General features: G+C 46.2%; 1 protein-coding gene across 2 annotated transcripts in view; it reads right to left on the bottom strand.

Annotated features, from left to right (window-relative positions):
- Alk (ALK receptor tyrosine kinase) overlaps window positions 1-12,961 on the bottom strand; it is a 719,717-nt gene that overhangs the window by 73,654 nt on the left and 633,102 nt on the right. For both annotated transcript variants that reach the window (NM_001169101.3, XM_087552352.1), the window contains 2 exons: window positions 10,960-11,054; window positions 10,634-10,762 (listed from right to left, as the gene is read on the bottom strand). In NM_001169101.3, coding sequence (NP_001162572.1) covers window positions 10,634-10,762; window positions 10,960-11,054 — 224 coding nt within the window. The remainder of the gene's footprint in view (window positions 1-10,633; window positions 10,763-10,959; window positions 11,055-12,961) is intronic.

The raw sequence follows: 12,961 nt of genomic DNA, 5'->3' as shown, positions 1-12,961 counted from the left end.
AACTAAAATGTCACCTTTGAGAAACCCCTCCAGGACTGTCCCTTAAGCAGTGGAGACACTACTCACGCAGTGGTTGATGGACCAGATCAGTTGATAGGCTGAATGGGCTAGTTAAAATGATCAAAGTCCAAGCCTGGTTGAGGAGAAGGAAATAGTCCTCTTTCCTAGGAAGTTGTACTGAATAATGTGGAGGCTTTGTTATTGATCCTCAGGCAGGTTGGTAGATAACCCAGAGCTCTGTCTTATTTTCCTTGTGTGCTAACATTAATCCTGCACTAAGATCATTAAATCTGCCAGTTACTTACTAAAACAATAATAATTAGACGAACAGATTCGCTTTTGCCTTCTTGTGAACTCACAGTCGATGTTCACTCTAAAAACAAATCAGGACTTTCTGATCCAGTCACTTGGGATTTATTTGGGAAAAAAAAACCCTTTCATAGAGAAGGTTCAGGCGTTTCTATGAATTCTAAGAGCTGGACAAGTTTTGGAAGACTACAGCAGGCCCTCTGTCAATCAGCACTGACGAGAAAGCTCATGTGAAGCCATCCTTCAGGCCCCTCACGCGAATCTACCCCTCCTCCCACTCAAGGAAGTGTAATGTATAATGCTTTTAAGTGCAAATAGGCAATTGGTTGGGTTGGGGAACTGACTTAGTAGACTCTAAATATACAATACTGTCCCCTCTCTCCACTTAAAAATTGGTTACACTTTAATGGCAAGACACTAGAATTTTCTTGGAATTTTAGTAAAAAAAATAAAATGGAAAAAAATACATGCACACACATATACACACAGACACACACACACACACACACACACACACACACACTCACACACATACACAAAGTACACAGGTCATAGGAGTGAATTTGCCCAACATTTTCGATCATATACGTTGATGACAAAGTTATAAAAGTTGATAACACAAACTTTCACATGACTATTCTGTTTTATATCCTTTTTTGAGATTTTTTTTTTTGGTTCTTTTTTTTTTTTGGATCTGGGGACCGAACCCAGGGCCTTGTGCTTGCTAGGCAAGCGCTCTACCACTGAGCTAAATCCCCAACCTCTGTTTTATATCCTTGATCCCCTCTTAGGAATAATCTCATTTTCTTGCTACAGCAGTCAGCTCTGATAAAGAACCTTGGTCTCCAGGCCTTTCTGCCAGTTCGCCATCTTAATCTTAGTGGCTCTCAGTAGGCGCTTTGTAAATAGTTAAAAGTCCAGGAAGTGCCCACAGGCACTTTGGGGACTGAGCCTGGGAGCTCTCTCAGTGGGCTCAGAGGTCTCCACCTGAGGCTCAGACCCGTGTAACCTCTGCCTCTGAGTGTGAGACCCTGTGCTTTTTTACCAATGGAGTAGGCAAAGGTAATGGGATGCTGTTGTCAAGATTACAGACCTGTTTGGCTAGCAGATTATTTTCTTCCCTGCACCTCTTTCCCTGAGCATACCACACCTGTGCGGAAGCAGCCAAGGGGAGCAGGCCCTGATGGTGGCCTCTAGACAGTTAGGGACTGGGGTTCTCAATCCCGCTCTGTAGGAACTGTCAGCACCCGATAGACGTGGATGCGGCTCCTTCCCCTGTCAAGCTGTCAGACGAGATCTCAGCACTGGTGGTGGTCTGGCTTCCAACTCACAGGCCTGGATAAACAACGGTGGGTTGTTTAAGGCTGATAAACTTATGGCAGTTCTCTCTAAAGTACCGGATTATCTCCATAAAGCCCCTGCTCATAGCAAGGTTTTTGTTTCTGGGAGGCCCTGACAGAGCAGAGTCCTGTTGTCTTCTCTCTCTCCTCTGTGCTTCAACAACCCTTAAGGGAGTTTCATCTGGCCTTCCTTTTTCTCTTGACAGGGGAGGAGCAAGCAGGGAAGACATCTTGGTGTTTCTCTAAGAGGCTCAGTTTACCTCCTGGCTCAGATGAGTTGTAAAATATAATACCTTTCTGTAAAGGTCGCTGATGCTTTAGTGGGACAAAGACCATTGGTGATGCAGGGCTAGGCTCCAGGCTGAGGCAGTGAGCCTGGGAGGAAAATGGTGATTAAAGCGGACTCAGTAAACAGGAGCTCACTGCGAGCACTGATGTAGGGCCTTTGTGCTCTGCCGGTCGTGAGCTAAATGATCTTAATCAAGGCATGCTGAGCCCAAAGCTCTTGGATCATTTATTTTCTCCTACTTATGTAACCTGTCATTGAAACAAATGGCAAAAACAACGTGTTTTCTCAAGGCCAGCTGGGAGAGAGGACCGTGGTGGCTCTTGCTTGCTGCTTGGGGCAGCATTGGTGGCCCAGACATACTTTAAGTGTTCTGCTAGGAGCTCATAATTCTGCCAACGTAGAGCATCAGCCTGTGTTGTCTGTCAGGGTGGTATGTGGGGGTAGCTCATAATTCTGCCAATGCAGAGTATCAGCTTAAGGCCTCACTGGGGTCTGTCAGGGTGGTATGTGGGGGTTCCAAAGCCACAGCATAGAAGCCATACTTGTTTGCTCCCTCCGTCTCCTCCTTTTTCTTCTCCTTCTAACACAAGGCCTCATGTAGCCCGAGCTGGCCTCCAACTCACTCTATAATGGAAGGTGACCTTGAATCGTCTCTTCATCTTCTGCCTCCCCAAGTGCTGAGATTACAGACAAATGCTACTCTACCTGGGTTCAGGACCTGCTTTCAGGGAATAAATAACAAGTTGTTGATTGGTTCAGGATAATTTGCAATGCACCGTCTAGGACAGCATGATGACAGAGCTGGGCAGTGGTGGTAGAACATTTGTCCTAATGCTAAATGGAAACAGGGCTTGCTATGAGGTCTGTGTGGACCAGCTCTTGGGGGGGGGGTAGAGTTTTCAAGAGCAGTGCTTAGCTGGCTTCCAGCCACAGGTCTTGGCATGTTATAGGTACCCAATGCAGGCTTGTTTCACTAAAAACACAGGCTCTTCTAGAATTGGGATTCGGGGAAAGTGGTGTTGTTTGATGAATTGAATCCCAGAAAAACAAACAAACATACATACATACAAACAAACAAACAAACAACCCCAGCTCATGAAACGAGCTTTCTGCCTTGATCTGGTCAGTGGTTGGTTAGTGTTTGATATTGCTCTGACAGCCATGGGAAAGGCTTTGCCCTAAGCAATCTTGACATTGAACCCTGATTATAGAGAAATGGTAGGGTGAGTTATTTACATCCTGACCTTCCCTTTTCTCAATCCTACAATAGGAAAGATAAGAAAGGCTCACTAGCATGTTAGACACCCTTCTGAACCCTTGACATGTATTAATGTATGTGGTCTTTATAGAAAAATCTATGAGATATTATTACTAAGGATGTAAAAACTGATTTTCAGAGTATGTTTGGTATATGTGTGCCTGTGTATTCATGGTTCCATGTGTGCAGGTACATGTGTGTCTATGTGGGTACGCCTGTGCCTGTGTCCACATGTGTGTGGAGAGCTAAGGTTCACACGGAGTGTCTTCTTCAATCCCATTACTTCATGTCCTGAGGCAGGATGGGAAGCTCACTTCTTTGGCTAGTCTGGCTGACCGGCTTGCTCTTGGATCCCCTGTCTTTACCTCCTACAAGCTGGGATTACAGATGGACTGGGCACCTTCCTAGCTTTAATGTGGATTCTGGGGACCTGAACCTGTGCAGCAAGCTGTGGACTCATCGTACTAGCCCTTATAAAAACACTGTTTTTGATATGAAGAAACAGCTGGTACATGAGGAGAAGGAAGTTGCCTAAAGAGACCAGCATTGCTAGGATTTAGACCTGAGTTTTCTGTGGTAAAAACTGTGCTATTTGGGGTCTGGAGAAATGGTCCAGTTGGTAAGTACTCGCCTAGGAAGTATAAGGATGTGAGTCCAGTTATTTAGAGCCTCTGCTCACAGAAGCCAGTTGTGGTGGCATTTGCCTCTTATACCAGTGATGCTGAGATAGGAGGTGAAGACGTCTGGATGTCTTTAAGTTCATGGGCCAGCTAGCTTGATCTAGATGGTGAAGTTTCAGGCCAATGAGAGACCTTCTCTCAAAACACAGTAGAAAGTACATGAGGACTGACACCACTCTGATCTCCATACATGTGCACCCATGAACCCACACCCACATAAACCAAATGCATGTATTCACACACGCTCGTGCACGCAGCGCACACCCACACGACTATGCTAAATTTCTTTCTCATTTAATATCCGTCCTCAGAGCATAAAATGAGAGAGATACTGCATGACCTTAGTGTCTGCAGGTCTGTGCACAGTGAAAGCATGTAGGATACAAATGGGGCAATGGTAGTCTACAGTGGTGGGCACTTGTGTATAGGCCTAGGAGCCAGAGTTCTGATCCCCAGGAGACACTGAGAAGGGCTCTCTGGTAAGCAGGCTGCTTTCAACTCAATCTTTAGTTTCATACAATTACTGCCAGCAGGTCCCCTTCTCTGGCCACCAGGCTGACCCTGGCCATTAGCGTTGGCTACCACTTGGGGACGTTGACTGGCTGCCCAGCATGCAAAGCCACTTCCACTGAAGGGAACTTGTTGATTTCAGTGATGAGAATCATGAATCACACATTAGTTCCACACCACCTCTCTGCCTGGTGCACGGTCACGCTAGCTCCCGGGGAAGGGAGACACACCTAAATGAAGAATGACATGTTAATTCAGAGGGTGCGAAACCTGTTCACCGACTGGGAATGCCTAAGCCTCATTAAAGTGGGTGCTTCGTGCACAACCACTGCTATGATAATTCTGAACAGGTGATAATCTGAACCAGAAAAACACAAGGCATACAGCACACGGTTCAACAGCAGGGAAGAAGACCGGGGGAATGTCTGGTCTTTGAATGAGTCTCAAGGACTGTATCTAGGATGCTGGTCCTTAAAGAGTTATTCCCCCAACTGAGTGGGTATTAGCAAGAGTGGACAGGTGAAGGCTGGGGTGCATGGGAGCATGCCAATGAGCTTCAAGATCAGTCTTTGTGTGTGTGTGTGTGTGTGTGTGTGTGTGTGTGTGTACTATGTACTAGTGTGATGTGTTAGTGAAGGGGCAGGTGTAGTCTGTTTAAGCAAAAACTAGCACAACAAATGGGAGGAAGGGTGGTTTCTTAATAGTAAGATCTTTCTAGAAGACCTTTCCAACAACAGGTTCCTGTAGGCATTATATGGCTTAGAAAATGTTACTTTTTATGTGAGTCTTAAGAAATAGATCTTTAGGGGTTGGGGATTTAGCTCAGTGGTAGAGCGCTTGCCTAGCAAGCTCAAGGCCCTGGGTTCGGTCCCCAGCTCCGAAAAAAAAAAAAAAAAGAAATAGATCTTTAAGCCATTTACAAATGTGTAACTTAGGGCTAGTCACTTAATCTCTGTAAACCCTGGTCTATGAGTGGCTAATATCATAGAAGCAACAAGTGAAATAGCTAGCCACACAGCTCAGCATAACCTCTGGCTCCCAGCATCATCCAAAGAAGAGTGGTTATTACTGCTGTATGGTGCCAGGCCTTTACTGATGACAGACGGTGCCTTGAACGATGCCCTATGACTCAGAGACCACCTCTCCACTTTCTCCAAGGTGGTGACCTTCATCTGCAGCTTTGGGTTTCTTCTAACCTTTGTTGCTAATGAGACAGTCCTGAAGGGCTTGAGAAATACAGATTTTAAACCCCCTTTTCAGATATCCCGCAGGGATGTAGGAGCCCCGGAGTCTGTATTTTTTCACTGGGCAGCACATGTGGGCAGGGAACCCCGATAAAGATGCAGTGAGGATGCTTGTAGAGTGGGCAAGGGATCCTGAGAAGTCTGTGATGGGGCATTTATGGGGAAGATCTACTTGAGTTTACCCAAGGTTCTAATATGTCCCCCATGGTGAGTGGGCCTTCTTGCGCTCTGCCCTTGTCTTAGGACATTCTCATAACTTGGAACTCCCTGCCTTCCAAACAAGTACCTGGTGAAGAGCGACAGCTAAAGATCCTTCCCATCCCTAACCTACCACGCACTCATCTACAACACCAAAGAGGTAACAATGCTTTAGAACTCCACTCAATACTCTATTTAGGAGTGGGGCTATCTAGAAGGGAAAAGATGCTTCACTAGTGGGGTGTGCCATTATAGAGTGTCCCTATAATGAGCTTGGCCAGCCTACAGAGTACAGAAGCCTCTGAGGCACAAAAAGACTCCACACCAAATGAAGACAGGTGATGAAAGAGGGGCTGGGCCTAGAAAGAAGGCTTGGGCCTTCCTTCTAACAATGCTGTCATCCCTAGAAGGGCGTGCTTGGAGCATAATGGCTCTAGCTACAAATTCTATTAACTCTGAGAGTTGTTCTGAGTGAATGGATAATGCATTTAGCAGAAATAGACCCAATCAATTTATATGAAACACATAGAACTTTCTCATTGGAATTGGCATCTGTTCTTGAATCATAGGAGCATGTGTGGAAATGGACAGTCTGTCACCATGACTTCTGGGCACATTAGCTCAGCCATGGCTTAATTGAAGAGAAGGGCCAAGGAAAAAAATGGCTCCCTTATTCCACATTGTTTCAGCCTCCAGAATCATGGAGCTGAGGATTGGAAGGGACTGGAATGCTTTGACACTCTCTCTCTCTCTCTCTCTCTCTCTCTCTCTCTCTCTCTCTCTCTTTATACATATGTGTGTGTGTATGTATGTGGTATGTGCACATGTGTGTGTAAGCCAGAGGTCAATCTTCTATCTTGCTTCTTGTGATGGTCTCTAATTTTACTGGAGCTCACTGATTTGAGGTGGCTGATTGGTCAGATCACCCCAGTATCTGCCCAGTGCTGGGGTTACCAGTATCCCCAGCTTTTAAAAATGTGGTTCTGGAGATTGAGTTTATGTCCTTATGATTTTGTGGTAAGCACTTTACTGAGCCATCTCTTCAGTCCCTTGAACCTTGACCTCTTGGATACAGTAGGTTACCTGCACCTATCTGGGTTCACAAGAGCCTCTCCCACAAGAGCCATTCCCATGTGTTTACTGCATGCAGAGGCCATGCAAAGGCCCTGTGAGGCTCAACAATGCTAAGACCATGGTTAATGTGAATTGACCAGGACAGAGCATGGAGGTTCTGACTTCAGGATATATAAATATATATTGTACATAAGGCATAATCACACACACACACATGTAAAATCATCACTATTATATGTATCTGTGTATGTGTGCATGCATGTGTGCATGCATGTGTGTGTGTGTGTGTGTGTGTGTGTGTGTGTGTACCCATGCTTGTGTGCAGGTCAGAGGGTAACTTTCTAGAGTTGATTCTCTTCCATCTCAGGTCCCAGGGATCAAACGGAGGTCATCAGGTTTGCACAGGAAGTACTTTTCTTAGCTGAATCATCTCACAGGCTTATACATAATTTTGTTTTCTTCCTTTTTTGTTCAAGATGCATATGTGGAATTGGTAAGTAAATCCATTGTAATCCCCCTCCCCACTCCAAAATTGGGTCATTGGGCTTTATTTGGTCCCCCCCTGTGCCACATCTGAGTACATAGTAGAGGGGAGATGGGTACAGGGTCCTGGAGCTTTCAAATCCTCAACTAGACTTCTCAGGGAGGGAGAGGATCAGAGCCTGATGGCACCTGCTCAGCCGCAGCAACATCTGTTACCAGGCACAGACACAGACACCGAGGTGGAGACAGAGACAGGGAGGAGGAGAGAATTAGGGATGGGGGAGGGAAAAGAGAAGAGGCTGTAGGGAAAAGAGAAGACTCTGTAGCCTTAATTGCATTAGCCCAACCATTTGGTTAGCGTAATTGCATGTGCAAAGCTGACAAACGTAATTTCCCAGGACTTAATACTCACCCCATTTTCTCCTCCAGCTTCTTCATCCGATTAGCTAAAGTGACTCAGAGGCTTCCGAGAAGCACAACCTGGCCAGGCGTTTCCCTGCCCCTAGGCTGGAGGCTCCGCTGGCCACTCAGTCTCCTGGAGTGAGCCCGGATGGCTGGCGGGGACACAAGGAGCTTGGGGAGCATTGGCAGTAATAGTTTTCTTAGGGCCTGGATTTGTAGGGTTTCTGCGTGTTCAATGGCTTCTTTTCTGACTGCCTGGAGGAGAGCTGAAATGCCACCCCCAACCCTGTTCCAACCCAGTAGAAACTGACAGTGCTGAACTTTGGAGAGAAAATCTTATTATCTTGTCGCCTTCATTCTTTGTCAGAGGGTTGGGAGCTGACTATTTACTGTTCAGGCAGGGGCTCTTAGCTGTGTCTGGCCCTCTTCCTCCTTCTTAAGCAGCACTTCTCCCTGATTGGAGATCTCTTTACCAGTAGTGGCTGAGCTGGTGAAAGGACTATAGACTCCCAGGTTCACATCCTGGCCCCACTGGCTAGCAGCCATGCCTTCTCGGTCGGGTCCTTAATTCCACCTTTCCTCTCTCCTTCAATAGGAGTAAAAGTAACTACTCCTGGATGAGGCCAAGTTAACTCGTGAGAAGGCCTAGCTCATTGGCAGGCATTGTCTGATTCCCACTCCCCATCCTTTCCTCTCTCCCTTCTCATACACCACTCTTTTTTCTTTCCTTCCCCACTTCCCCCTCCGTTCTCTTCTCTTTCCCTCCCTTTCTGTCCAGGGACTCGTAAGACATGCCTGTGAAAAGTGCCTTCTTAGCAGAAATCTTGCCCTCCATAGAGATACCCTCTGTACCCCTAATACACATTTAGAGGGCTCTACACTGAGATGGGACAAGGGAACCCAAACCATGGTGGAGATAAATACCTCCTGTGAGAGATCACATGAGGGGAGGGTTGTGGAAGCTGAGGCCTCTTTCTTTCTCCCTAAGCACCTCCTGGTGTGGCACTGGGTTCGTGGGGGAAATAATGGCTCCTAATTCCACATCATAGAGCAGTCCCAGGGAACCTCAAGGCCACTCCTAAACACCTTTGGTTCAATATCCTTTTTTCCTCTGACCTGGAAACAGTTGCCTATCTCTTTCTGAGGTGATGTTACCCAGCAGAACAGCCTGGTGTTCTAGCTGGAGTCTGCTTCAAGTTCTGTTTGGAGATGGTGGGGAGTCATAAACCCTTTCTACCTCCCATGTGATTTCATTTGTCGGGAGTGGCCAGCAGGCCCTTATTGATTATCCTTTTAGGGACAGCAGGAGTATGTGACAGTGGACCCAGACTCCAGGTCCACTGGAGAGGCAGGGCAGGCCACTGCTCCCTAAATGACGGTTGGTTAGAACGTTGTGATGATTGACATTAGAGAAGCGGGGCTCAGGATTCCAGATGCTCACCAATCAATCAGTCCTTGTTTCTGGAGTCCCTGCTGGTGGCAAATGTGGGATTGCCTCCATGTTTACTTAGTATCAAATGAAAAGGGAAGTGTGGGCTCCCTTCCTAAATTTATGGATTTGTAAGTTGTGTAAGTTATGACAAGGCAGTAACTTTACAAGGCAGTAAACACAGGTGATCTCCTGGGGGTGAGTGGCAAGAGGGACTGAACGGATAACAGGAAGGTCCTCACTCAGGCTATGGGGCTATGTATTTCCATGAATTGAGCTACTGTTAGGATCCAGAGTTCTCTAGGCTAGGTTCCCAGCTAGGCTCTGGGAGTTTTTTAAAGTTGAGGGTAGAGAGGGAAGGAGACACACGCCCCTTTCGTAGGCTTGGTAGCTGGCCAGATCAGGCAGGAATCAGGAATGGGAGAGAGGTAATTTCAAGCAGCTTTTGTCTCCCCCCCCAAAAAAAAACCTAAGCAAAACTAAAATTTAGCTAATGAGCTGAGAGCTCACAAATTTGGTGTCAAAGCTACAAGCCTCTAATTATTTTGCACTTTGCATGGGACCAGGATTCTACCTTGTAAGTAGAAATTACAGACTTATTAGCTATAATCAAGATGCACACAGCAGTTCCATGCATTGTACCCACTTCTCATGTGAGAAGTGCCAGCTACCCATGTACCCTCAGGGCATCTGGGAACCTCAGGGGTTCTTAGGTGAGGCCTAGGACCTAAGTCTCCTGGTGTGTGTGTGTGTGTGTGTGTGTGTGTGTGTGTACATGCATGCAGAGGTCAGAGGTTGATGTCAGATATCTTCTTTGACAAATCTACCTTATTCATTGATACAAGGGTTCTTATTTAATATAGAGCTCAACCATTCAGCAAGATCAGCTGCCCACCAAGCTACAGGGATTCCCCCTGTCTCCAACTCTCCAGTGCTGGGATTATAGGTATGTGTCACTGTGATTGGCTCTTTATGGGGGTAATGGGGATCTGAACTGGGGATTGGAGCTTATATGTCAAGTACTTTATAGGGTGAGCCATCTCCCTTGCCCTAAAAGGCAAAGCCCAGGGTGTTACCAAACTCATTGTCTCCCTGTTTCCACCTCTATTGTATTTGCCTATTTATATACATCATAACAAGTGGCCATAGCTTGAACCCCACATTGTGTGTTGGGGGTCCCCAGGTGTAAAGTTTCTCTTTTGCCTACTTCCAGTAGTTTCTGTTGCTTAAGTGATAGGAGACCCACACAGCTTCTTTTAGGGGTCCCATAACAGAGGTAGTGAGGCCTCTTCTGGAGACCAACCATTTTCTTTTAACTACAGTGCCAATCCCAACCACAACACAGGCCATTCTTCTGCCTTCCACAGCAAGAAATGATGCTCCTTAAGTGTGTCAGCTGTGACAGAGTAGCCCTTACCTGTAGGGTCGAAGATGGGAGTTGGTCCTGATATGTTTGCCCAGGGTTTTGGCTCCTTGTTTGGGTTTTTCTCAAACAGATTTCTGGATTTGGGTACTGCATTCAGGGACATTTTCTCCTCCCCACTGACTAGAATAGAGAAGAGTGAGGGATGAATTAGGCGGAGTCAGTTTTAGGGTCAGAGATGAGGTTAAGCTGAAGAGGTTAGAAGGAAGATGGCTGAGATTGGTGATCTAGAGATGAGACCCTGGGTCACTGAGATTGGGGGCCTAGAGGTGAGACCCTGGGTCACTGGGTTAAGGGAAAAGGTACCAGGGCAAACTCACTGGTGAGGTAGCAGTCGAGGCTGATGGAAATGTTGTCAAATGCCACGGTTGCCCTGGATCCTGGGCCCCACCATGTGACTATTTGCAGCCAGAACCTGTGTGATGTTAAGAAGAATGTGTGTTAGGAACCACTAGGGTAGGTCCATTTCCAGGATTCACAGATCGTGTGTGTTGACCTGTTTTACAGAAATTTAGTTTGATCAGCCTTACCTGATCCCAGTGCATCAGTTAGAGAGCGGGCACCAAACTTTCCCAATTTCCCCTTCTCCATCACAGAGAATACACCTTTAGAAGGGGTGCTCATCACAGCTATGGCAGATATGAGGCTTTTAAAGCTAGTTTGAATATCTGAGTTTGGGAGACTTTTGCTTTCTGGGCATGCATGGTGGAGAGAAATGAGTGGGCTTGGCGTTCTGTTCACGTTCATCCATGGTTGGGCTAAAGCCACTATTTAAACATTAAGGCACTTTTGTATGCTACTAACAGCTGGAGAGAACCCCTCAGTGTCTCTGTTGCTTCAAGCAACTGGGCCCCTTCTGTGGTTCTGTTCCATTAGCTAGCAACTCAAGGGTTAATTTCTTGCACAACAGAGGTACCAAGCATCCCGAGTTTTGCCCATTATCAGTTACTGTTGTCCAAGTGGTTGTTAACTATTAGATGATTGACTGTTTCCCCCAGGAGAACTTGCAATCAAACCACAGTGGGTCATAAAGTATGGCTAGTAACTCACTGAGATTATGTTTCTTTCCAGACTTTTCATGGCTTAGAGGGCCAGGTCCTCTGACTACGGTCAGAGAAAGCTTTAGATTGAGACAAACAGAAAGATGCCTTGGACTCATTTGTTTCCTGGTTTGTTTTCTTGGGAAATCTCCTTCCTGGAAGGCTGTCATCAGTCAACCACCCACTTCTACGATAAAGCGACTGTGTCCCGAGAGCCCTAAAGACTCTTTCCCCAGATTTCAGAAAGTCGATCCAGAATGACCTGAAGAATAGTGTGCAGCCTCTGGCGTGGATGTTGAAATAACAAGAGAGGGAAGCCATGGCTGTCAATCATTGGATGGATGCAGCACATGCGGTTTTAGAGCCACACATCAGGATGCTAATCTATAATAAAAAGAATGGACCAGGAGACGTGCTGTAAAATAGATGCGCCTCAAAAGCATTATGCAAAGTTAAAGAAGGCAGACAGTAAGTTAAAGACATCATACTGAGTGATTCTCTGTGTAGGAATCATCTAGAATAGGCAAATCTGTAGAGACAGAGAGCAGATTAGTGCTTGCCTGGGGCTAGGAGTGGAACAATATTGACTGCAAACTAGCACGAAGCCTCATTTTGGGGTGATGGAAATGTTCTAAAACTGGCTTGCAGTGTTCTTTGTAGAATTCTAGAAACTTGCTGAAAGTTGTCGACGTGCACACTTAAAAACGGGTGAATGTTACGGCACGTAAATTATAGCTCGCTGAAGCTGTTGTGAAATAAGGAGGCAAAGGGGAGAGAGAGAAAGAGGGAGGGAGAGACACAGATGTAGAGAGAAATATCTATCTATCTATCTATCTATCTATCTATCTATCTATCTATCTACCTATGTATGTACGTATATATGTATCTACTTACACACACACACACCAGAGAGAGAGAGAGAGAGAGAGAGAGAGAGAGAGAGAGAGAGAGAGAGAGAGAGAGATTGATTGATTTAGGCTGACAACAATGTGGGCCAGGTTAGGTACTGGACAAGAAGGAGGAGGAGAGGCAGAAGGCACACAGGAAGAACTGTGAAGAGGGAAAGTCCTTTTGTTCCTCTGGACCGCAGCTCAGCAAGGAAGTGAAACTTCCCCGTATGCTCAACCCAGGCTACACATAGCCCCAACACAAAAATCACAGGCTTATTTACAACCTTAAGAGACTCCTTTAAGGCAATCATTTTTAACTTGCTCACACATTTCTTGAGTGTGAGCTTGGTAGATGACCCATTCTGATGAGACAAGGATGGAGCTTGCCTACA

The sequence above is a fragment of the Rattus norvegicus genome, chromosome 6 (assembly GCF_021556685.1).
Source record: "Rattus norvegicus strain SHRSP/BbbUtx chromosome 6, alternate assembly SHRSP_T2T, whole genome shotgun sequence".
NCBI lineage: Eukaryota > Metazoa > Chordata > Mammalia > Rodentia > Muridae > Rattus > Rattus norvegicus.
Note: the sequence above shows the minus strand (reverse complement) of the source record. Positions and strands in the feature narration are given on the sequence as shown.